At 42.4% G+C, this 25,569-nt stretch overlaps 1 protein-coding gene across 1 annotated transcript in view; it reads left to right on the top strand.

Annotated features, from left to right (window-relative positions):
- The window catches only part of LYST (lysosomal trafficking regulator), a 789,135-nt gene that overhangs the window by 371,422 nt on the left and 392,144 nt on the right, over positions 1–25,569 (top strand). Inside the window, exons 22-23 of the mRNA XM_073671457.1 lie at positions 2,362–3,004; positions 6,738–6,915. Of these exons, the coding sequence (XP_073527558.1) occupies positions 2,362–3,004; positions 6,738–6,915 (821 nt within the window). The remainder of the gene's footprint in view (positions 1–2,361; positions 3,005–6,737; positions 6,916–25,569) is intronic.

The following is a 25,569-nucleotide window of genomic DNA, read 5'->3' as shown; positions in this document are numbered from 1 at the left end:
TACTCCTCCACCTCTTTTATTTTCGCATGACTATATGTACTTGTCACTTTTCCATGTGTTAGTTATGTCTTCTGAGCAGTTTGTCAGCTTTTGGACACCTTTGAAGGTGTTTTCTATGTGTTTCTATGTGTTTTTGTTTGCCTGCCATTGGTTTTAACGGTGTTCGACGAACAGTTCGGCGAACACACGGGTGTTCGACGAACCGAACCGAACTCGAACACTACGGGGGTGGCTCAACACTACCCCTAGCTACACCTGTGGTTGGACAACAGAGGACTTGGTAAAGTTATTTTCTCGGATGAAACCTCTTTGAGACTGATTGAGACATCTGGAAGAATGATTATACGAAGAAGAGAAGGTGACTTCTTCAATGAGTCCTTGTCATCCCAACCATGAAGCATCCTTAGACTAGTCTTGTATTTGGTTGCTCCCAAAGGGAGTGGGCTAACTCACAATTTTGCCTAAGAACATTGCTATAAATAAAGAATTTTGTCAAAATAATTCTGAAAGATAAATTTCTCCCAATGATTCTTAAGCAATTTGGAGATGAACTACATTTTTCAGCACCATGCCACAACGCAAAAGTGTTAAATAAGTGGCTTGGTGAAAAGAACATTGAAATTTTGGACTCTTGGCCAAACTCCTCCACATCTCAATTGAGAACTTCAAGTCAATCATCAAAAAGCAGGTTGAGAAACAAAAGTAGAAAAAAGAGAAAATCCAGCTTCTGGTAAGTATAAAAATTCAAAACATTTATTGGAGACGTACAGTAATTAAAATCTAATATTAGAATAGCAAACAGGGAGCAGGATAAAGCATGACGTTTCGAACGTTAACTGAGTTCTTCCTCAAGGCCATGGATTTTGGATTTTAATTAAATCTGTAATAAATGTTTGGAATTTTTATACTTACCAGAAGCTGAATTATCTCTTTTTTTCTACTTCGTATTCCACATTTGGTCTGAACATTTTCCGGGTCTCTGGACTTTGGATATGGTGAGCTGGTACACCTGTTTTTCTTTCCTGAGACACAAAAACACAGAAATTTTGATAAATTGTAAGCACTGATTAGAGAAGAATGGGATTTTGGCCCAGAAACTGATAACCAGCATGGAAGGACGAATTGCAGAAGTCTTGAGAAATAGGGGGGGAAACACTATTAATATTAAAGTGAACCTGTCACCAGAAAAATTGCTATTACTCTGCATATTCTCTCCATATGTGCAGGTTAAGGCTGCGTGCCCACGTTGCGTATTACAAGCGTATATGCTGCGGAATTTCCGCAGCGTAAACGCTTGTAAAACTCATGGTAATCCGCACCCCATGGTCCTCAATGGCATTCCGCAATGTCAATGCCCATGCTGCGGATTTTTCCGCAGCGTATATGCTGCGGTCAAAAATCCGCAGCATGTTCATTAATTTTGCGTTTCCGCATGCGGAATCAATGTGCGGATGGTACCCAAGTCTGGAGGAGAGGAGACTCTCATCCAGACCTGGGTACCAAAGAACCTGTAAAAAAAGAATAAAATAAAGTTTATACTTATCTTCTGATGTCTTCCCGGTGTTTTCCCGCCGTCGCGCTGTTGTGTGAAGGACCTGCCACGTCATTGAGTCATGTGACACATCACATGACTCAATGACGTCACCGCAGGTCCTGCACACAACAGCGTGAGCAGCTCAAGACTCCGGACGGGGCAGAGAATGCATCGGTAGGTGAGTATAAACTTTATTTTTTTATTTTTTACCATTCTGATTCTTTTTTTTTAACTATTACTTGGTCACACTATATAAATCCATGCCGGTTGCCGGTTGCATGGATTTATATAGTGTGAACAAGTTGTCAAGCACTTTTCCAAGTGATGCTTAAATCACTTGGAGAAGCGCTTGATAACCCGCATGCAGAAATGCATGCAAAAACGCTTGACAAACGCTTCTACCTGGCAGGAAAAACGCATGTAAAATCCGCATGCGATTTTCCCGCCAGGGAGAAGCGTAAAAAATATGCGTCAGTTCCGCAACGTGGGCACATAGCCTAATAGCGTTTTTTTCTGATGACAAAACTTGATGTATTTGTTAATTTTAAAAAGTTTTTTAATTTTAAAAGTTTAATAGCGTATTAGATTCTTATAATTGTACTTCAGTATACCATAAAAACTTCTGAGTAAAAGATCTAAAAACACTGAAGCAGCATACTTTGTGAAAACCAAAATTTGTGTCAGACATTTTTGGCCACTACTGTATTTTTCTTTTCACAACTAATAGTGGTTAGGTAGGTAGGACAAAATAATTTGTTATTGCTTACTAAAATGCTGACTAGTTTTTATAAAGTATTGTATAATAATATGTATTTTCTTTAATATAGGTGAAGAAACTTCTGTATTTTCATCACAACACCACCTTAAGAGGTTTCGTTCCAAGAGTTTGCCAGCATCTCCCTCTCGTTTACGCAGAGTGCAGCCGGTCATATTAGGAGATCACTTTAGTAGGAGTGAAGTTGATCTAACAAACAGTGAAAAGTCAGTGAGAAATGAAACGTGCAGATCTGACCACAGGCTAGAAGTGCTTAAAACAGAAGATGATCAAAATGTGAGCAGCTGCGAGTCAGCCCAAACAGTCTGTGAGTCAGCCCAAACAGTCTGTGAGTCAGCCCAAACAGTCTGTGAGTCAAGTTTACTTCCTGACTATATCACAGTAACTGAGCTCCCTAAAGATGATTTGGACCAGTTTGCTGTAAATGAGGAGTCAAGCATCCTAACACCTCAGGACGTAATAGGAGAAGACACAGTTTTGCTGAGGCCTGGTGAATTGAAAGGGATTTACTCACTTGGACAAGGACATGTCAATGTTGCTAGCATTAGTCTTCCTTTCTCCTTATGTGGATCTTTCCCTAATGTAACTGGGCAAGTTATTCCAGAAAATAAAAAATCTGAAGATCGGAGGAGGCGCTTTTCCTTCTCACCGGTATTCGGTCTTGCTCATGCAAATTTAGTCAATATGGAAGAAAGGTACTATATTTCTTTTTATTATACATTATTTAAGTCAACATGCTTTCAGAACACAAGGGAAATGTTTTGTTTTTCATTATTGTTTTTTTTACTCTGATATACACAAGGTGATGATATATCAATTATTAGACACACAAATACCCACCAAAGAATAAAACAGGATCTTCTTTTCTCTCACATACAAATTTGATTCTGAACTCTGCTCACTCATTGTATACAATACATGTGCAGATATGATATAACCACCTGGAAATATTTGCTGATATGGTTTGTCATATTCACACAGAATAGATATGTAACATTAAAAAGTAAAGATAACACGGGCTCTCCTCCAATGTGCTAATTATTACATTTTCTAAACCAGTAATTTGCTTTGATTTTATCGAGAACCTGTCAGGCGATTCATGCTGCCCAAACCATGATGTTTCAGAGAAAATATAATTTGAAGATCCATCCAGAGACCATAGACTGAGACTAGACTAGTCTAGCTCTGCCCTCGGCCAGCTGTTCCTCTGCAGGTGATTGACAGCGTTCTCCCTATGTACATGCAAGGTAGAGACTTATCAATCAACAGTAGCGGCTCTAGGAAGAGCTGGCCAGAGGCGGCACCACACTAATGTTATCTATGGCTATGGTCCCTGTCTGGATCTTCAAAGTATGTTTTCTCTGAAACACTTCACTAATATACGGTTTGCTACGGTGCTGCCAGACTGCGATTCTTGCTGTCCGAGATCTGGGGGAGGATGAATCGCCTGACAAGTTCTCTTTAATGTTGTGGTGAACCTTTCAAGTGCTATTTCTTAGTAGAGGTGAAAATGTGTAACGTAAAATGAAATTCTATGGATTAAAAATCAGCATCACAGGTCTATTTTCAAGCTAAATCCGCATGGATTTTTTTATGCTGCGTCCAAAGCGTTGCGTTATATAGAACGCAGGTAACCAGGAACCATGCAGATTCACTGCATTTAATGCAAAAGTGCTTGACAACTTGGTCACACTATATAAATCCATGCAACCGGCAACCGGCATGGATTTATATAGTGTGACCAAGTAATAGTTGAAAAAAAAGAATAAGAATGGTGAAAAATAAAAAATAAAGATTATACTCACCTTCTGATGGCCCCCGATCTCCTTCTCCTCTCCGTCCGGTCTCCCCGGTGTCTTGCGGGGGTGTGAAGGACCTGCGATGACGTCACTGAGTCATGGGACAGGTCACGCGACCGCTGACATCAGCGGTCACGTTACCTGTCACATGACTCAATGACGTCATGTCAGGTCCTCACACCACCGCGAGCCGCCCAACACACCGCACGCATCGCTGAGGAGGCCGGGGGACATCGGAAGGTAAGTATAATCTTTATTTTTTATTTTAAATTCTTTTTTTTACAGTTTCTATGGTGCCCAGGTCTGGATGAGAGTACCCAGGTCTGGATGAGAGTCTCCTTTTCTCCAGGCCTGGAATCGCTTAATATCCGCATGTGCACATGTAGTGATGCGGATATGAAGCGTTTCAATGCAAGTCAATGGCGGCGATTACGTTGCGTCTCCGCAAAATTAATGGACATGCTGCAGATTTTTCCGCAGTGGTAATCCGCAGCGGAAATTTCCGCAGCATGTGCACAGCACATGCGGATTATCATTGGGGACCATGGGGCACGTATTACCAAGCATTTTTTAAGCGTTTTCACATGGTTATAAGTATTCAGACCTTTGCTCAGACACTCATATTTAAGTCACATGCTGTCCATTTCCTTGTGATCCTCCTTGAGATGGTTCTACTCCTTCATTGGAGTCCAGCTGTGTTTAATTAAACTGTTATGACTTGATTTTGAAAGGCACACACCTGTCTATATAAGACCTCACAGCTCACAGTTCATGTCAGACCAAATGAGAATCATGAGCTCAAAGGAACTGCCCAAGGAGCTCAGAGACAGAATTGTGGCAAGTCACAGATCTGGCCAAGGCTACAAAAGAATTTCTGCATTACTCAAGGTTCTTAAGAGCACTGTGGCCTCCATAATTCTTAAATGCAAGAAGTTTGGGACCACCAGAAGTCTTCCTAGACCTGGCCGTCCAGCCAAACTGAGCAATCGTGGGAGAAGAGCCTTAGTGAGAGAGGTAAAGAAGAACCCCAAGATCACTGTTGCTGAGCTCCAGAGATGCAGTAGGGAGATGGGAGAAAGTTCCACAAAGTCAACTATCACTACAGCCCTCCATCAGTCGTGCCTTAATGGCAGAGTGACCCGAAGGAAGCCTCTCCTCAGTGCAAGACTTATGAAAGCCCGCATAGAGTTTGCTCAAAAACAAATGAAGGGCTCCCAGACTCATGAGAAATAAGATTCTCTGGTCTGATGAGATGAAGATAGAACTTTTTGGTGATAATTCTAAGCGGTATGTGTGGAGAAAACCAGGCACTGCTCATCACCTGCCCAATACAATCCCAACAGTGAAACATGGTGGTGGTAGCATCATTCTATGGGGGTGTTTTGCAGCTGCAGGGGCAGGATGACTGGTTGCAATTGAAGGAAACATGAATGCGGCCAAGTACAGAGATATCCTGGATGAAAACCTCTTCCAGAGGGCTCTGGACCTCAGACTTGGCCAAAGTTTCACCTTCCAACAAGACCATGACCCTAAGCGCGCAGCTAAAATAACAAAGGAGTGGCTTCAGAACAACTCTGTGACCATTCTTGACTGACCCAGCCAGAGCCCTGACCTAAACCCAAGTGAGCATCTCTGGAGAGACCTGAAAATGGCTGTCCACCAACGTTCACCATCTAACCTGATGGAACGGGAGAGGATCTGCAAGGAAGAATGGCAGAGGATCCCCAAATCCAGGTGTGAAAAACTTGTTACATCATTCCCAAGAAGACTCATGGCTGTACTAGCTCAAAAGGGTGCTTCTACTCAATACTGAGCAAAGGGTCTGAATACTTATGACCATGTGATATTTCAGTTTTTCTTTAATAAATTTGAAAAATATTCTACATTTCTGTTTTTTTTCAGTCAAGATGGGGGCAGAGTGTACTTTAATGAGAAAAAAAAATGAACTTTTTAGAATTTACCAAATGGCTGCAATGAAACAAAGAGTGAAAAATTTAAAGGGGTCTGAATACTTTCCGAACCCACTGTCTTGGTCTCACAGCAACTTGTAAGAAACTTGCTCTAACAAATGATAGGGGCGAGTTCTTCCTCCTTCAGTGTGTTGCTGCCTGCTGATGATAGGGCCATTCATACACAGAGGGAAGAAGTACACCCCAAGTGAAAATCTGAAAACACTCAAATGGACAAAATTAACTGATTAGATGCCAAATACTGTAACTGCTAATATCTCTGTAACGGAAAGGCAAAATAAAAAAAAATAAAAAAAAGCTCATTTAGATGTCTTTGCCAATCAATCCGAGCGTGGACCATTAATACACGGATTGGCTCCTGGTCTCCTGATTTAGGTGTGACAGCTTCATATATTTCTATGAGGTTGTCACGCACGGCCATTCCATGCACTGCGGTCCACTATCGGACCAAAATCTACAGACGTCTGAATGAGCCCAAATTCCACTTTATAGCCACTATTACATTCTGTGTCCAGTTCAACATGAAAAATTTGGTGAAAGGTCCTTTTTAATACTTACATTGAATAGGATGTATTAACTTTTTCTATATTGCTATTATCATGTTATAAATGTATTTAACAAAACATTTTATATCAAATGTTTTTTTTTTCTTTTTAAAGATCAGTGGATGAATGTATGCAACTTGTGTGCTGCGGGCTTTATAGCCTTCTATGTGGAGTTCTAATTACTATGCCAGATTTTATGGTTTCTGAAGTTTTCAGTGAAATCATATGCGCTGATATCCTTATAGTGTTGGTTAACCATCCATCGTTACTTGTTCAACAAGGAGTTCTGAAAGTAAGATTTTATTTTTATGTGTTTATTATTCTTTTTATTCTTGTCTCGGTGTGTGCTGTTACCTTTTAAAAGGATTGTCCGGTCTTCTGCTTAAATAGTGACTGCACCCCCAGTATTGCCAGTGAAAGGGTTCTGTGATGTAACCGCAAGTATTGCAATTTGCATAGTTTACTGTATCATAAAATAGAAAAAAAAATGATGCTTCGGGTGGAAAGAATTAAAAAAAAATTAATATTCTGAAGAAATGCTTATAAATTCATAATGTTTTTTAACCCCTTTCTGACGTATGACCTAATAGTACGTCATGGTGACCTGGGCTGATTGAACCAATGACATACTATTAGGTCATATGGCAATCGCGCCGCACACAAGCGGTGCTTGGCGATCGCCGCCGGGTGTCAGCTGATAGTCACACCTGACACCTGGTACTATGTGCAGGGAGCGGTCCAGCACCGCTCCCGTCACATTAACCCCCTCAATGCTGCGATCGAAGTCGATCGCAGCATTGCGGTGGCAAGGGGAGGTGATCGCAATACTCACCTCCTCTTCCCGCCTCCAGCGCTGTCTGCCGCGGCTTCCTGGAAGTTGCCATGACGACCCGATGTCGTCATGACAACATCCGGGTCACCAGACAGCAGGAAGATTCTTTGGGCATGTGCAGTGCATCTCCAAACAATCTTCTCCCTGTGCAGCACTGACAACCTTTATAGCACAGGGATGGTGCTGCATTCCTGTGCTATACAGGCAATCAGAATAAAAAAAGTGAAAGTCCCAGAGTGGGACACAGAATTAAAATCCAAAAAGTGTTAAAAAATGGAAAAAAAATAAATAAAAAAAAAATAATCCACCAAAAATAAAAAAATAATGTACCCATCAATAAATATTATTATGAAAAAAAAACAATAAAAGTACACATATTTGGTATCACCTCGTCCGGAACGACCTGACCTATAAAACTGTCCCACTAGTTAGCCCCTTCAGTGAACACAGTAAAAAAACGAAGCAAAAAACAATGCTTTATCATCATACTGCCAAACAAAAAATGAAATAACACGCAATCAAAAAGACGAATATAAATAAAAATGGTACCGCTGAAAACGTCATCTTGTCCCGCAAAAAACAAGCCATAACATGACTCTGTCGTCCAAAATATGGAAAAATTATAGCTCTCAAAATATGGCGATGCAAAAACTAGATTTTGCAAAAAAATGCGTCTTTTAGTGTGTGACAGCTGTCAATCATAAAAACCTGATGTGATTCTAGTATCGCTGTAATCGAACCAACCTGAAGATTAAAGTTGTCTAATCTCTTATACCGCACTAGGAACGGCGTAAAAAATAAACTTTGGGGTTGGGGTTGGGGTTATGGTTGTGATGGGGTTGGGATTTTTTTCAAAAGTGAAAAAAAAAAAGACGATATGGCGACTAGTGTTGAGCGCAAGTGCTCGCTACTTGAGTTTGCATCGGGTGCTCAGGAATGCACGAACTATCGCGGGTGCTCAAGTGACATGCTCGAGTCTCTGCCCCATATGCTTCGTGGCCAAAAAAAACTTGCGGGGATTGCCTGCCATGTACGAGCGATCGCCGCATGTTGTTTTGGGTGTCTAATAACCATGAAACATGCGAGCGGGGACTCGAGCATGTCACTCGAGCACCCTTGATACATGGTGCATACCTGAGTACCCGATGCAAACTCAAGTAGCGAGCACTTGCGCTCAAGACTAATGACAACTTATTCAATATGATGACCTAATGTTATCAAATTCCGTGTCGTATCTCTGGGTTCAAAATGTTCACTATACCCCTTGATAAAATCCTTGAGGGGTGTAGTTTCCAAAATGGGGTCACTTGTGGGGGGGTTTCCACTGTTTAGGCACATCAGGGGCTCTCCAAACGCAACATGGCGTCCGCTAATTATTCAAGCAAATTTTACATTCAAAAGTCAAATGGCGCTCCTTCTCTTCCAAGCTCTGCCGTGCGCCCAAACAGTGGTTTTCCCCCACATATGGGGTATCGGCGTGCTCAAGAGGAATTGCACAACAAATTGCATGGTGCAATTTCTCCTGTTACCCTCATGAAAATGCAAAATTGGAGGCTGAAAAAATTTTTGTTGCAAAAATGTGAACATTTTATTTTTACGGCTCAATGTTCTAAACTTCTGTGAAGCACCTGGGGGTTCAATGTGCTCACCACACATCTAGATAAGTTCCCTGAGGGGTTTAGTTTCCAAAATGGTGTCACTTGTGGGGGGTTTCCACTGTTTAGGCACATCAGGGGCTCTCCAAACGCAACATGGTGTCCGCTAATTATTCAAGCAAATTTTACATTCAAAAAGACAAATGGCGCTCCTTCTCTTCCGAGCTCAGCTGTGCACTCAAACAGTGGTTTTTCCACTTTTTTGGGTATCTGTGTGCTCAGGGGAAATTGCACAACAAATTTTGGGGTCCATTTTTTCCTGTTATCCCTGCGAAAATAAAAAAAATTGGGTCTAAAGTAACATTTTTGTGAAAAAAGTTAAATGTTAATTTTTTTCTTCCACATTCCAAAAATTCCTGTGAAGCACCTGAATGGTTAATAAAGTTCTTAAATGTGGTTTTGAGCACCTTGAGAGGTGCAGTTTTTAGAATGGTGTCACTTTTGGGTATTTTCTGTCCTAAAAACACCTCAAAGTGACTTCAAATGTGATGTGGTCCCTGAAAAAATGGTTTTGTAAATTTTGTTGTAAAAATGAGAAATCGCTGGTCATCTTTTAACCCTCATAGCTCCCTAATGAAAAAAAATTTTGGTTCCAAAATTATGCTGATGTAAAGTAGACATGTGGGAAATGTTATTTATTAACTATTTTGTGTGACATATCTCTCTGATTTCAGGGCATAAAAATTCAAATTTTGAAAATTGCAAAATTTTCAAAATTTTCGCCAACTTTCCGTTTTTTCCACAAATAAACGCAAGTGATATCGAAGAAATTTTACCACAATCATGAAGTACAATATGTCACGAAAAAACATTCTCAGAATCAGGGGAATACGTTGAAGCGTTCCAGAGTAATTACCTCATAAAGTGACTGTGGTCAGAATTGTAAAAATTGGCCTGGTCATTAATGTGCAAACCACCCTCGGTGGTAAAGGGGTTAAATGTCCACTTATTAAGCCATATCATATATATAGTTTGGAAGAGAATGGAACAGCACCAGTATTGGCCCATCAGGTGTGGCAATGTTTCGGCTGAGAACAGCCTTTTTCAAGCAATGTGCAAAAGCAAGTGTAGAGTATATATACCAGTGAATTTATATATTACTATTATGAGTCATTCAACATAGATTTCATAAAATACAGTGATGGATTAAAATACATTTTAAAGTGATCAGTGCATGTTTTATATGGTACCGAAAATACCTTGATAATTCATATGAATAAATTCATCATATCTCCAATAGATAAAGTGTCCTGTTCAATAATTGATGTGATTTGCGCACCTGTGCATAATTAGAACAGAAGGTTGACTCGCCCATATAAAATTATAGTAAATAATTTTGACACACACCGCCTTTACACGGCGTCCGGAAGTACAGCACTGCTCATGTCCGTGCGCGTCACAAAGGTCTGATCAGTCATTATACCACGCTGTTCGCATGAACTTCCGCCCATTCGTAGTAATCAAAAAGAGATTGCGGTTGCCATTTTTATTTGGGAAAACATCCCCTAGCGTGATGCTTGCGCTATAACCTCTTAAAATAAGGTGGAGGGTTATTATATAAGCTGCTAGTAGATATTTTACTCATATAAGCAAGGCTCATTTCATTATTATTTCCTAATTTTTTCACAACTATTGTAGTGCTGTCTGCTTTTCTTTTGAAATATATATATATAAATAATTATTTGATCCCTGGCTGTTTTTGTAAGTTTGCCCACTGACAAAGACATGAACAGTCTATAATTTTAAGGGTAGGTTAATTTTAACATTGAGAGATAGAATATCCAAAAAAATGTCAAGAAAATCACATTGTATAAATTACCGTATATACTCGAGTATAAGCCGACCCGAGTATAAGCTGAGGTACCTAATTTTACCACAATAAACTGGGAAAACTTATTGACTCGAGTATAAGCTTAGGGAGGAAAATGCAGCAGCTACTGGTAAATTTCCCCATCCTGGTAAGTATTGCCCACACATCCCCAATCCTGGTATGCATGGCCCCCTCATCCCCAATCCTGGTATGCATGGCCCCCTCATATCCAATCCTGGTATGCATGGTCCCCTCATACCCAATCCTGGTATGCATGGTCCCCTCATCCCCAATCCTGGTATGTATAGGACCTCTCATCCCCCAATCCTGGTATGTATGGCACCCCTCATCCCCCAATCCTGGTATGTATGGCCCCATCACCACACACATAAAAAAATAAACACATACTTACCTTCCTTCCTCACCTCTGCTCCAGCGCTGTGTTCGGTTCTATTGCTGCAGCTCATGTCAGCATCTGAGCAGCGCATGGCGTCATAGCCATGCGCTCTCAGACACTGAAAGGAGCTGCTGCCGGCATATTCACTAATCTCCACGCCGGGACTATGGGCGTGGAGAACAATGAATATGCATTCTCTTTAGTAGCGGGCACTGTTAGCAGGAGCTGCGCTCCTCCGTGCCCACTTCTAAAGAGAAATGAATATTCCCTCTTCTCCACGCCCATAGGCGTGGAGAAGAGGGAATATTAATTTCTCTTTAGCGGGCACACGTGGTAGCTGCAGCAGCCGGCTACTGCGTGTGCCCTGCTCCTCCTCCACCGCAACCCCCCGACGCTATCCACCAACGGAATCTCTATATACTCGGGTATATACCCGAGTATAAGCAGAGTAGGGCTTTTTCAGCACAAAAAATGTGCTGAAAAACTCTGCTTATACTTGAGTATTTACTGTAGATAAATTTGCATTTTGCAGTGAGAAATAAGTATTTGATTCCTCTGGCACTCAACAATTAATACTTGGTGGCAAAACCCTTGTTGGCAAGCACAGCAGTCAGACGTTTTTTATAGTTGATGATGAGGGTTGCGCACGTCAGGAGGAATTCTGGTCCACTTCTCTTTGCAGATCATCTCTAAATCATTCAGATTTTGAGGCTGTCGCTTGGCAACTTGGAGCTTCAACTCCCTCCATAAGTTTTCTATGGGATTAACGTCTGGAGACTGGCTAGGCCACTCCATGATCTTACTGTGCTTCTTTTTGAGCCACTCCTTTGTTGCCTTGGCTGTATTTTTTGGGTCATTGTCTTGCTGGAAGACCCAGCCACGACCCATTTTTAATGTCCTGGCAGAGGGAAGGAGGTCACTCAGGATTTTACGGTACATGGCTACATCCATTCTCCCATTGATGCGGTGAAGTAGTCCTGTGCCCTTAGCAGAGAAGCACCCCGACAACATGTTTCCACCTCCATGCTTGACAGTGCGGACGGTGTTCTTTGGGTCATAGGCAGCATTTCTCTTCCTCCAAACACGGCGAGTTGAGTTAATTCCAAAGAGCTCAATTTTTGTCTCATCTGACCACAGCACCTTCTCCCAATAACTCACAGAATCATCAGGTGTTCATTGGCAAACTTCAGACAGGCCTGCACATGTGTCTTCTTGAGCAAGGGGACCTTGCGGGCACTGCAGGATTTTAAACCTTTTAGGCGTAATGTGTTACCAATGGTTTTCTTGTTGACTGTGGTTCCAGCTGCCTTGAGATCATTAACAAGTTCCCCCTGTGTAGTTGTAAGCTGATCTCTCACCTTCCTCATGATCAAGGATACCTCACGAGCTGAAATTTTGTATGGTGCCCCAGATCGATGTCGATTGACAGTCATTTTGTATTTCTTCCATTTTCTTACTATTGCACCAACATTTGTCTCCTTCTCACCCAGCGTCTTACTTATGGTTTTGTAGCCCATTCCAGCTTTGTGCTGGTCTATGATCCTGTCCCTGACATCCTTAGAAAGCTCTTTGGTCTTGCCCATGTTGTAGAGGTTAGAGTCTGACTGATTAATTGAGTCTGTGGACAGGAGCCTTTTATACAGGTGACTATGTAAGACAGCTGTCTTTAATGCAGGTAACGAGTTGATTAGGAGCGTCTAACTGGTCTGCAGGAGCCAAAACTCATAATGGTTTGCAAAGGATCAAATACTTATTTCTAACTTCAAAATGCAGATAAATTTATCTAATTTATACAATGTGATTTTCTTGATTTTTTGTGGGGGATATCCTGTCTCTCAATGTTAAAATTAACCTAGCCTTAAAATTATAGACTTTTCACGTCTTTGTCAGTGGGCAAACTTAAAAAAACAGCAAGGGATCAAATAATTATTGCCTTCACTGTATGTATATGTGTATATATATATATATATATATATATATATATATATATACAGTACAGACCAAAAGTTTGGACACACCTTCTCATTTAAAGATTTTTCTGTATTTTCATAACTATGAAAATTGTACATTCACACTGAAGGCATCAAAACTATGAATTAACACATGTGGAATTATATACTTAACAAAAAAGTGTGAAACAACTGAAAATATGTCTTATATTCTACCTCTTGAAGCTCATCAAGAGAATGCCAAGAGTGTGCAAAGCAGTCATCAAAGCAAAAGGTGGCTACTTTGAAGAACCTAGAATATAAGACATATTTTCAGTTGTTTCACACTTTTTTGTTAAGTATATAATTCCACATGTGTTAATTCATAGTTTTGATGCCTTCAGTGTGAATGTACAATTTTCATAGTAATGGAAATACAGAAAAATCTTTAAATGAGAAGGTGTGTCCAAACTTTTGGTCTGTACTGTATATATTTGCCTCCCCCTATCTGAAACCTTTATAGACTGCGCATGCGCGTCACGCAGTCTGGCTCCAGACAGAAGAACGCATCGAGCCGTTACAGGTAAGAGGAGTGTATGGCGCTGGAGATCGCGGTATGCATAGGCACTGAACGCATACCGCGATCTCCGGGTCCATACTTACATACTTACCTGACCGGGAGGAGCATTGTCGCGTCGCCTCTCTTCTCGTCAGAGACCGGGGCAAGAGTGAGGCGTCGGAATCGGTGCATGTGCATAGCGCTATCCGGCGCCATTTTACTGAAGACACATTTGCAGTGTGTCTTCAGCAAAATGGCGCTTACAGCACGGTATGGGCATGCGCCTATTCTGGCGCCGCACTACTCCACCGGCCTCCGGCAGAACGGGACACAGCCCTAGAGCATTGGGAAGAAAGGTGAGTATAAGTGTTGATTTTTATTTTTGTGTGCAGTGTGATAGGCATGAAGGGTCTTACATGCCAGGATTGGGGTATGAGGGGGCCATACATACCAGGATTAGAAGATGAGGGGTGCCATGCATACCAGGATGAGGGTTGCCATGCATACCAGGGTTGGGGGATGAGGGGTGCCATGCATACCAGGATTGGGGGATGAGGGGTGCCATGCATACCAGGATTGGGGGAGTGAGGGGATCATGCATACCAGAATTGGGGGGGGGTGAGGGGACCATGCATACCAGGATTGGGGGATGAGGGGGTACCATGCATACCAGGATAGGGATGAGGGGGTACCATGCATACCAGGATTGGGGGTGAGGGGACCATGCATACCAGGATGGGGGGTGAGGGGACCATGCATACCAGGATTGGGGGGTGAGGGGTGCCATGCATACCAGCATTAGGGATGAGGGGTACCATGCATACCACAATAGGGATGCGGGGTACCATGCATACTAGGATGAGGGATGGTGTTATGATCTGCTACAGGGACTAAGGAAAAACAGGAGAACTGTCCCTACAATAGAACTAAACTAGATCCCTACGATGTAACGGGGAACCTGATCCTGCGATCAGACCCGCTAAAGTCCTCGGCTAGTCTGAACGAAGACCTATAGATGTGAGGGAGGGATCCCTACAAGAACTAGGGACTGGGATAAGTTTGGACACCTCCTAGCAGAAATAGTAGCAGTCAAAGACAAACGCACAACAAAAAGCATAGAGGTCAGAAGACCTAGCAAAGCTAACAGAGAACGGCAACAGAGCACCAAGCTAGCTCAAGAGTAGTAAATACAATGAAGTCCAGCAAGACCAGGAGGGCGGAGCCGGATTAAATAGGCAAAAATGGTCATGTGACCAGCAAACTAAAAAAAACCTAACAGGAGAGTTCTAACAGTACCCCCTCTTCTAAGAGGATCCTCCGGATCCCCTAGGCCCAGGCTTACCAGGAAACCTCCTGTGAAACGCTCTGACAAGTCTGGAAGCAGAAACATCATCCGCCCTCACCCATGAGTTATCCTCAGGTCCGAAACCCTTCCAAGCGACGAGATACTGCAAACTCCCTCTATACCGTCTAGAATTTAGGATGCGGGAAATTTCATATTCCCCGTCCTCCACCACCAGAGGAACAGTGGCAGAGGCGTCACCATCAGACACATCAGCTTTTTTCAACAGAGAAACATGAAACACCGGGTTAATCTTCCAGGACGTAGGAACCTCCAACCTAACAGCAGATTGGTTAACTATCTGAAGCACCTTAAAGGGCCCTACGAACTTGGGACCCAATTTTTTAGAAGGAATCCTCAATCGCAGATTCTTAGAGGACAACCAAACTATGTCACCAACAGCAAACAAAACCTCTTGCCGTTTCCTATCAAAGTACCTCTTAGATTTTTTGTTAGCCTCCTGAAGATTACCACGCACATCCGTCCAAACTCTCTCCAAATCACCGGAAAAACTCTCCTCCTCAGGCACAGCCGAAACCAATTTGGAGAATGACCCAAAAGACGGATGTCTCCCAGAACAACAAAAAAAAGGCGAACACCCAGCAGAAGAGGATGTATGGTTGTTAAGAGCAAATTCAGCAAGTGGCAGAAACTCAGACCACCCCTCTTGATTGTCTGCCACAAAACAACGCAAGAACTGCTCAACATCCTGGTTCTTCCTTTCTGTCTGGCCATTAGACTCAGGATGATATCCAGATGAAAACGACAAATGAACTCCCAACCTGTCACAAAAGGCACGCCAAAAACGAGCCACGAACTGAGGTCCCCTATCAGAAACAATGTCAGTAGGAACACCATGGAGTCTGACAATCTCCTTGACAAAGGCCTTAGCGAGTGTCTTAGCGCAAGGCAGTTTGATGAAGGGAACCAAGTGACACATCTTGCTAAAACGGTCCACGACCACCCAGATGACCGTCAAACCTTCAGAGGGGGGAAGGTCAGTAATAAAGTCCATAGCCAGATGTGTCCAAGGTGCACTAGGAACCTCCAGAGAGCAAAGCAACCCCGCAGCAGGAGCATGCGAAGACTTGGATCTAGCACACACAGTACATTGGCGCACCCACTTAATGACTTCCTTCTGCCATCCAGGCCACCAAAAACTGCGACCCACAAGTCTCTTGGTCTCAGAAATTCCTGGATGACCTGCCAACCGAGACTCATGACACTCAACAAACAAATCTCTCCTAAAGGTCCTAGGCACAAACAACCTCCCATGGGGAGTGTTAGATGGGGCATTCTCCTGAGCTTTAAGAATCTCATCCTCCAAAACTGAGTCCAAAGCAGCAATCACAACACCTTCTTGTAAAATGCTCTCCTCTTCCTCCTCAACACCGACCATGGGAGAAAAGCTGCGAGACAAAGCATCCGCTTTAACATTCTTGGTACCCGGGATGTAAGTAACGGAAAAATTAAACCGCGAGAAAAAAAGTGCCCACCTAGCCTGACGGGCATTCAAGCGCTTGGCAGCATCAAGATAGATCAGATTTTTATGATCAGTGAAAACCTGAATGGGAAATTCAGCACCTTCCAAGAGGTGACGCCAGTGTTCAAATGCGAGTTTAATCGCCAGCAATTCCCGATTACCAATATCGTAATTAAGTTCAGTCTCAGAAAATTTTTTTTAAAAAAAGGCACAGGGATGTACTCCATCCTTGTTTTCCTGAGACAACACCGCACCGACCCCCACCGAAGAAGCATCAACCTCAACCAAAAACGGCTTAGTCACATCAGGCTGCATAAGGATGGGAGCAGAAGTGAACCTCTCCTTTAGAAACACAAAAGCTTCAATGGCCTCAGAAGTCCACTGAACAGCATTAGCACCTTTTCTGGTGAGATCGGTCAGCGGTTTGACAATAATAGAAATTTTTTTTATGAATTTTCTGTAATAATTGGCGAAACCCAAAAACCTCTGTATCGATTTCAAACCAATAGGCCTAGGCCATTCCTGCACAGCTTGAACTTTAACCGGGTCCATCTCAAAACCTTCACTGGAGATAATGTAGCCCAAAAAACTAATTCTCTGTACAGCGAACTCACATTTCTCCAGCTTAGCAAAAAGCGAATTGTCCATTAATAACTGTGATACCTCACGTTGGCTCCGCCAATAAGACTCCAGATCAGGCGAATAAATCAGAATGTCATCCAAATACACAACCACATTTTTGCCGATTAAAGGTCTAAGGATGTCATTAATAAGATTCTGAAAAAATGCTGGAGCATTGGTAAGACCAAAAGGCATAACCAGATTCTCAAAATGACCCACAGGAGTGTTAAAAGCAGTCTTCCATTCATCACCCTCCTTCATGCGCAACAAATTGTATGCCCCCCGGAGATCAATTTTAGAGAACCACTTGGCCCCCACTAACTGGTTAAATAAATCAGGAATCAATGGCAGTGGGTAAGGATTGCGTACAGTAATTTTATTAATCTCACGAAAGTCCAGACAAGGACGTAAACCACCATCTTTTTTTTTTACAAAAAAAAATCCAACAGCCACAGGAGACTTGGAAGGCCTAATGTGACCGGCGGCCAAGCTTGTCTGTATGTATTCCTCCAAAGCCTTTCTCTCAGGAATAGTCAGATTAAATAAACGACTTTTAGGAAGAGTCGCTCCAGGGACAAATTCAATGGTACAATCATAGTCTCTATGGGGAGGCAAAATTTGTGACTCCTCCTCAGAAAAAACTCTCCAAAAATCCTGAATAGGTACAGGCAATTCCCCTTTATCCACAGCAGCAATACGTCCGTTACAACACTTGTCATAACACTTAGGGCTCCAGGACTTAATTTCATTGGTAGACCAATCCAGTACAGGATTGTGCAATTTTAACCAGGGTAACCCCAATATTACTGGAGAAGGCAAATTATCCAATACCACCAAATCCAAATTTTCTTGGTGAATACCATTAATAGTGAGGGGAAATTCACAGACCTTATGAGTAACACTCTTCAAGGGAGAGCCATCAACAGAAACCACAGCAATAGGGGATGACAAAGTTTTAGGTTCTAATCTAAGTTTTTCCAAGAATCCCCCATCAATCACATTCAGAGTAGAACCACAATCCACAAATACCCGAAATTCAATTAATTCATCCTGAGCAGCAGTAGTGGCAGATAGGAATACTCCCTTAGAATTTAAACAGGCAATACGGGCATAACTGACCATTTTTTTTTCTTTCTTCAAACGAAGCACACAGTTCTTAATAAAATGACCAGAATTTCCGCAATAGAAGCACAAGCCTTCAGAAAGCCTGCGATCTTTTTCCTGAGAGCGGGGTGCCATCGCCCCAATCTCCATCGGCTCTCCATTGTCAGCACAGACCCTCTCAAGACTCGGAGCTGACATAGCAGAGGATTTGCTCTCATTAACCCTTGCACGCAGTCTCCTGTCCACCCGTATAGCTAATTGCATTGCCTCCTGCAAGTTTCCAGGTGTGGGATAAGCAATCAGTAAATCCTTAACCCTTTCACCTAGCCCTGCAAGAAACAAGCTTTTCAAAGCTGAATCGTTCCACCCCACCTGGGCAGACCACCGACGGAAGTGAGAACAATATTTTTCCACATTACCTGATCCCTGCCTCAAACGTCTCAATTCAGACTCAGCAGATGAGACACGATCAGGATCATCGTACAACAAACCCAAAGCAGAAAAAAAACTATCCACTGATCTAAAGCACGGATCACTAGGTTGGAGAGAGAAGGCCCATCCCTGAGGATCTTTGCGCAAAAGTGACATTATGAACCCTATGCGCTGTGATTCATCACCAGAGGATCCGGGTCTCAAACGAAAATACAATAAACAAGCATTTTAAAAGAAAAAAAATCTTGTTGTTCGCCAAAAAATAAATCAGGCAGACGTACCTTTGGTTCCACAAAATGTGCTCCAGAACAGCTACTCACGTGTTGTTGGAGCTTGGCCACCTCCAGAGAGAGTCCCTGCAAGCGTTGAGCCAAATCTTGAACCGAGACGATGATGGAAAACTGGAGGTCTTTCCTTAGAGAAATTTTTTTTTTTTTTTTTTTTAGGGCTGGACTTACTGTTATGATCTGCTACAGGGACTAAGGAAAGACAGGAGAACTGTCCCTACAATAGAACTAAACTAGATCCCTACGATGTAACGGGGAACCTGATCCTGCGATCAGACCCGCTAAAGTCCTCGGCTAGTCTGAACGAAGACCTATAGATGTGAGGGAGGGATCCCTACAAGAACTAGGGACTGGGATAAGTTTGGACACCTCCTAGCAGAAATAGTAGCAGTCAAAGACAAACACACAACTAAAAGCATAGAGGTCAGAAGACCTAGCAAAACTAACAGAGAACGGCAACAGAGCACCAAGCTAGCTCAAGAGTAGTAAATACAATGAAGTCCAGCAAGACCAGGAGGGCGGAGCCGGATTAAATAGGCAAAAATGGTCATGTGACCAGCAAACTAAAAAAAACCTAACAGGAGAGTTCTAACAGATGGGGTGCCATGCATACCAGAATGAGGGGTACCGTACATACCAGAATAGGAATGAGGGGTACCATGCATACCAGGATGAGCGATAGGGTGCTATACATACCAGGATTGGGATGAGGGGTGCCATGTATACTATATTTGGAATGAGGGGGCCATGCATCCCTGGCTGAGAGATGGGGTGCCATGCATACCCGGATTAGGATGAGGGGTGCAATCTATACCAGATTTGAAATGAGGTGGCCATGCATACCAGGATTGGGGATGAGGGGTGCCATGCATACCAGGATTGGGGATGAAGGGTGCCATGCATACCAGGATTGGGGATGAGGGGTGCCATGCATACCAGGATTGTGGATGAGGGGTGCCATGCATACCAGGATGGGGGTGAAGGGTGCCATGCATACCAGGACAGGGATGATGGGTGCCATTCATACCAGGATAGGAATGAGGGGTGCAATGCATACCAGGATAGGATGGTGGCAGCACATAACAGTATGGGGGAACAGGATGGGGGCAGCACAAATACCAGGATGGGAGACCATATACCAATAGAAATGCTCGCCACCCGGGCTTAGAACGGGTTCTATTGCTAGTATATATATGTATACGTGTGTGTTTATGTATATATACACTACCGTTCAAAAGTTTGGGATCATTTAGAAATGTCATTATTTTTGAAAGAAAAGAACATTTTTTTTCAATGAAGCTAACCTTAAATGAATCAGAAATACACTCTATACATTGTTAATGTGGTAAATGACTATTCTAGCTGCAAGCGTCTTGTTTTTATTGTAATATCTACATAGGTGTATAGAGGCCCATTTCCAACAACCACCACTCCAGTGTTTTAATGATACATTGTGTTTGCTAACTTTGTAAGAAGGCTAATGGATGTTTAGAAAACCCTAGAAAACCCTTGCACAAGTATGTTAGCCCAGCTGAAAACGGTTTCGCTGATTTGAGAAGCTATAAAATTGACCTTCCTTTGAGCTAGTTGAGAATCTGGAGCATTACATTTGTTGGTTCTATGAAACTCTCAAAATGGCCAGAAAAAGAGAACTTTCATGTGAAATTCGACAGTCTATACTTGTTCTTAGAAATGAAGGCTATTCCATGCGAGACATTGTCAAGAAACTGAAGATTTCCTACAACGGTATGTACTACTCCCTTCAGAGGAGAGCACAAACAGGCTCTAACCAGAGTAGAAAGAGAAGTGGGAGCCCCGCTGCACATCTGAGCAACAGAACAAGTAAATTAGAGTCTCTAGTTTCAGAAATCGATGCCTCACAGCTCCTCAACTGGCAGCTTCATTAAATAGTACACGCAAAACACCAGTGTCAACGTCTATAGTGAAGAGGCGACTCCGGGATGCTGGCCTTCAGGGCAAAGCAGCAAAGAAAAAGCCATATCTGAGACTGGCTAATAAAAGGAAAAGATTAATATGGCCAAAAGAACACAGACATTGGTCAGAGGAAGATTGGAAAAAAGTTTTATGCACAGACGAATCAAAGTTTGAGGTGTTTTGATCACACAGAAGAACATTTGTGAGACGCAGAACAACTGAAAAGATGCTGGAATTGTGCCTGACGCCATCTGTAAAGCATGGTGGAGGTAATGTGATGGTCTGGGGTTGCTTTGGTGCTGGTAAAGTGGGAGATTTGTACAAGGTAAATGGGATTTTGAATAAGGAAGGCTATCACTCTATTTTGCAACGCCATGCCATACCCTGTGGACAGCGCTTGATTGAAGCCAATTTCATCCTATAACAGGACAATGACCCAAAGCACACCTCCAAATTATGCATGAACTATAGGGAAGAAGCAGGCAGCTGGTATTCTATCTGTAATGGAGTGGCCAGCGCAGTCACCAGATCTCAACCCTATTGAGCTGTTGTGGGAGAAGCTTGACCGTATGGTACGCAAAAAGTGCCCACCAAGCCAATCCAACTTGTGTGAGGAGCTTCAGGAAGCATGGGGGGAATTTCTCAAGATTACCTCAGCAAATTAACAGCTAGAATGCCAAAGGTCTGCAATGCTGAAATTGCTGCAAAGGAGCATTCTGTGACGAAAGCAAAGTTTGAAGGAGAAAATTAATCTTTCAAATAAAAATCATTATTTCTAAACTTGTCAATGTCTGGATTATATTTTCTAATTATTTTGCAACTCATTTGATGAATAAAAGTATGAGTTTTCATGCAAAACACAAAATTGTTTGGGTGACCCCAAGCTTTTGAATGGTAGTGTGTGTGTGTGTGTTTGTGTGTGTGTATATATATATATATATATATATATATATATATATATATGTATGTATGTATATATATATATATATATATATATATATATATACACATATATACATATATATATATATATATATATATATATATATATATATATATATATATATAAAATACAAACCAGAGAAACCTGACCAGCACCTCCTAGTGTGAACTGGTGCCAGCTGCCGTAACTATAAAATATATCAAAAGAATGCAGCAGCACTCCATATGGTCAAGATGCGTCTTAACAATGAAAATAATGAAAATATTAGATCTAAACTGTTTTGCTTAGCAACAAGTACTTAGAAACAATGAAGGTTTTTATCGCATAAATTGGCCAATTAATGTGTGCCCATCACCCACGGCAAGGTGACTTCCCCCTCATGGGTAACTACTCTGCCTAACATGCCACTTTTGGGCTACAAGCCTACAACTAAATGGACAAACATGTCTTCTTCTGGGCTATAAACACCTACATTTAAAGGGCAAGCAGAGCTGTTTATACAACACCTGCTGGTTAATGGGATGAGTGTAACTGCCTCTTGCCTGATTCTCCTCCCATTCGATTAATCCCATACACCAAATACTCACCTGGGGAATATGTAAAGGGCCCCTGACAAATGATTGTTGGTGACGTGAGGACATGCCATGTCTACTATCAGACTGCTGATCATTTTATTGTCTAGGAGACAGGCCACCACCAAAGATGTTTGACAGCGCTTTTCTCATAGAGAACACAGAAGAACTCGGTGTGTGGGAGACTCTGGTGAGAGGTCTTGTTGTGGATAAATCCTCTTTTATCATTTTATATAAATGACCTCTTCCAGGCTCTGGGGAGGAAGATAATGTTGCCTCTACACTTCATCTCCATATATCTCACCTCCCATAAGAGACTCTCTGTCCCTGTGACATCGTCTGTCGCTTGAGAGAAAATCTCGCACGTGAGCATTACTATTCTCTCCTTTCTTCCACAGTCTTCCGCCCTTCTATAGGCATCAAATGTCTTCTGCGAAGTTGCCGTTCCCAGTGATCTCTGACGCGTGCGTCTAATCACGCTGGGAACAGCACCTTCACAGATTACACTTGATGCCTATAGGATGGCAGAAGACTGCGGAGGAAGAAGAAACATTAGTGCACACGTGCGAGATTTCCTCTCAAGCAGCAGTCGTCAATGGCACAGATTGACGCTGATGGAAAGTGAGATATATGGAGATGAAGTGCGGAGGCAGTGTGATACATGACCTCCTCTCCTGTAAATTATTGCCTCCACACCATCCCCCCTTATAAAGGTGCATCTCACTAAATTAGAATATCATCAAAAATTTACCTTAATTTATTTCAGTTCTTCAATACAAAAAGTGAAACTCATTATGTGGAGTCATTACAGAGTGATCTATTTCAAGGGTTTATTTCTGTTAATGTTGATGATTATGGCTTACAGCCAATGAAAACACAAAAGTCATTATCTCAGTAAATTAGAATACTTTATAACAACTGCTTGAAAAATATTTTTAAAATCTGAAATGTTGGCCTACTGAAATGTATGTTCAGTAAATGCACTTAATACTTGGTCGGTGCTCCTTTTGCATCAATTACTGCATCAATGTGGCGTGGCATGGAGGCGATCAGCCTGTGGCACTGCTGAGGTGTTATGGAAGCCCAGGTTGGTTTGATAGCAGCCTTCAGCTCTTGTCTGCATTGTTGGGTCTGGTGTCTCTCATCTTCCTCTTGACAATACCCCATAGATTCTCTATGGGGTTAAGGTCAGGCGAGTTTGCTGGCCAATCAAGCACAGTGATACTGTTGTTTGTAAACCAGGTATTGGTACTTTTGGCAGTGTGGACAGGTGCCAAGTCCTGCTGGAGAATGAAATTTCCATCTCCAAAAAGCTCGTCGGCAGAGGGAAGCATGAAGAGCTCTAAAATTTCCTGGTAGACGGCTGCGTTGACTTTGGTCTTGATAAAACACAGTGGACCTACACCAGCTGATGACATGGCTCCCCAAACCATCACTGATTGTGGAAACTTCACACTAGACCTCAAGCAGCTTGGATTGTGTGCGCCTCCACTCTTCCTCCAGACTCTGGGACCTTGATTTACAAATGAAAATTGGAATTCTGGGACCTTGTGGAGTGTGTCAATGACTGACTTCTGGACATTTGTGAAATCAGCAGTCCTCCCCTTGATTGTGTAGCCTACTGAAACAGACTAAGGGACCTTTTCAAACACTTAGGAAGCCTTTGCAGGTGATTTTTGTTAATTATTTTAATTTACTGAGATAATGACGTTTGTGTTTTCATTGGCAGTAATCCATAATCATCAACATTAACAGAAATAAACACTTGAAATACATCACTCTGTAATGACTCCACATAATATGAGTTTCACTTTTTGTATTAAAGAACTGAAATAAATTAACTTTTTGATGATATTCTAATTTAGTGAGATGCACCTGTATATTATAATACCTCTCCATCACCCCCCCCCATTAACTATGGCCATCACACTGTCCTTTTTCATAAACATTAACTGTCTAACCATCCCCCATTAATAACTATGGTCCATATACACTGTTCTTCTCTCTATACACTGCCCCTATTGGACAAACAATCAGCAGATTTGGGTTCCAGTATCATCTCTATGCTGACGACACTCAACTGTACACCTCTTCACCTGACATCACCCCTACCCTAATACAAAATACCAAGGATTGTCTGTCTGCTGTCTCTAACATCATGTCCTCCCTATATCTTAAACTGAATCTCTCTAAAACTGAAGTTCTTGTGTTTCTCCCCTCCACTAACCCAACTCTACCTAACATCGAAATTACCTTGGAGGGTTCAACCATAACTCCCAAGCAGCACGCCCGCTGCCTGGGGGTCATATTCGACACTAACCTTTCCTTTACCCCCCATATCCGATCACTCACTTGCTCCTGTCACCAGCATCTTAAAAACATCTCCAGTATCCGACCTTTTCTCACCTTTGAAACTGCTAAAACTCTTAGGCTATGTGCCCACGATACAGAAATGCTCAGGATTTTTCCTGAGCGTTTCTGCATCTCTCTGGCAGAAAAAAACACATGCGGATTGTACATGCGGATTTTACATGCGGATTGTACATGCGTTTTCCTGCCAGGGACATGCGGATGTGAAGCGTTCTTCACTTGCATTTCCGCATGCGGGTTGACAAGCGCTTTCCAAGCGATTTTAGCATCACTTGGAAAGTGCTTGTCAACTTGGTCACGCTATATAAATCCATGCAAACGGCATGGATTTATATAGTGTGACCGAAAGAATGGTAAAAAATAAAAAAAATAAATATATACTTACCCTCTGATGGCCCCCGGTGTCCTGCTTCACTCCGTTCTCCCTTGCCGGCAGCGGTACACTAAAGGACCTGCCGACGTCAGCGTCGAGTGACCCGTGACATGACTATGACGTCAGCGCAGGTCCTTCAGTCCATCGCGATCTGCCGGCATGCGAGGAGGAGTGCATCAGGGGCCGCCAGAAGGTCAGTATATATATATATATTTTTTTTACAGTTTTCTATGGTACCCAGGTCCGGAGGAGAGTCTCCTCTCCTCTCGACCTGGGTACCATCCGCACATTAGAATGCATGGA

The sequence above is a fragment of the Phyllobates terribilis genome, unplaced genomic scaffold, assembly GCF_046119375.1.
Source record: "Phyllobates terribilis strain yellow unplaced genomic scaffold, ASM4611937v1 Scaffold_3__8_contigs__length_932513732, whole genome shotgun sequence".
Classification (NCBI taxonomy): Eukaryota; Metazoa; Chordata; class Amphibia; order Anura; family Dendrobatidae; genus Phyllobates; species Phyllobates terribilis.
This window is presented reverse-complemented; position numbering and strand designations above follow the sequence as displayed.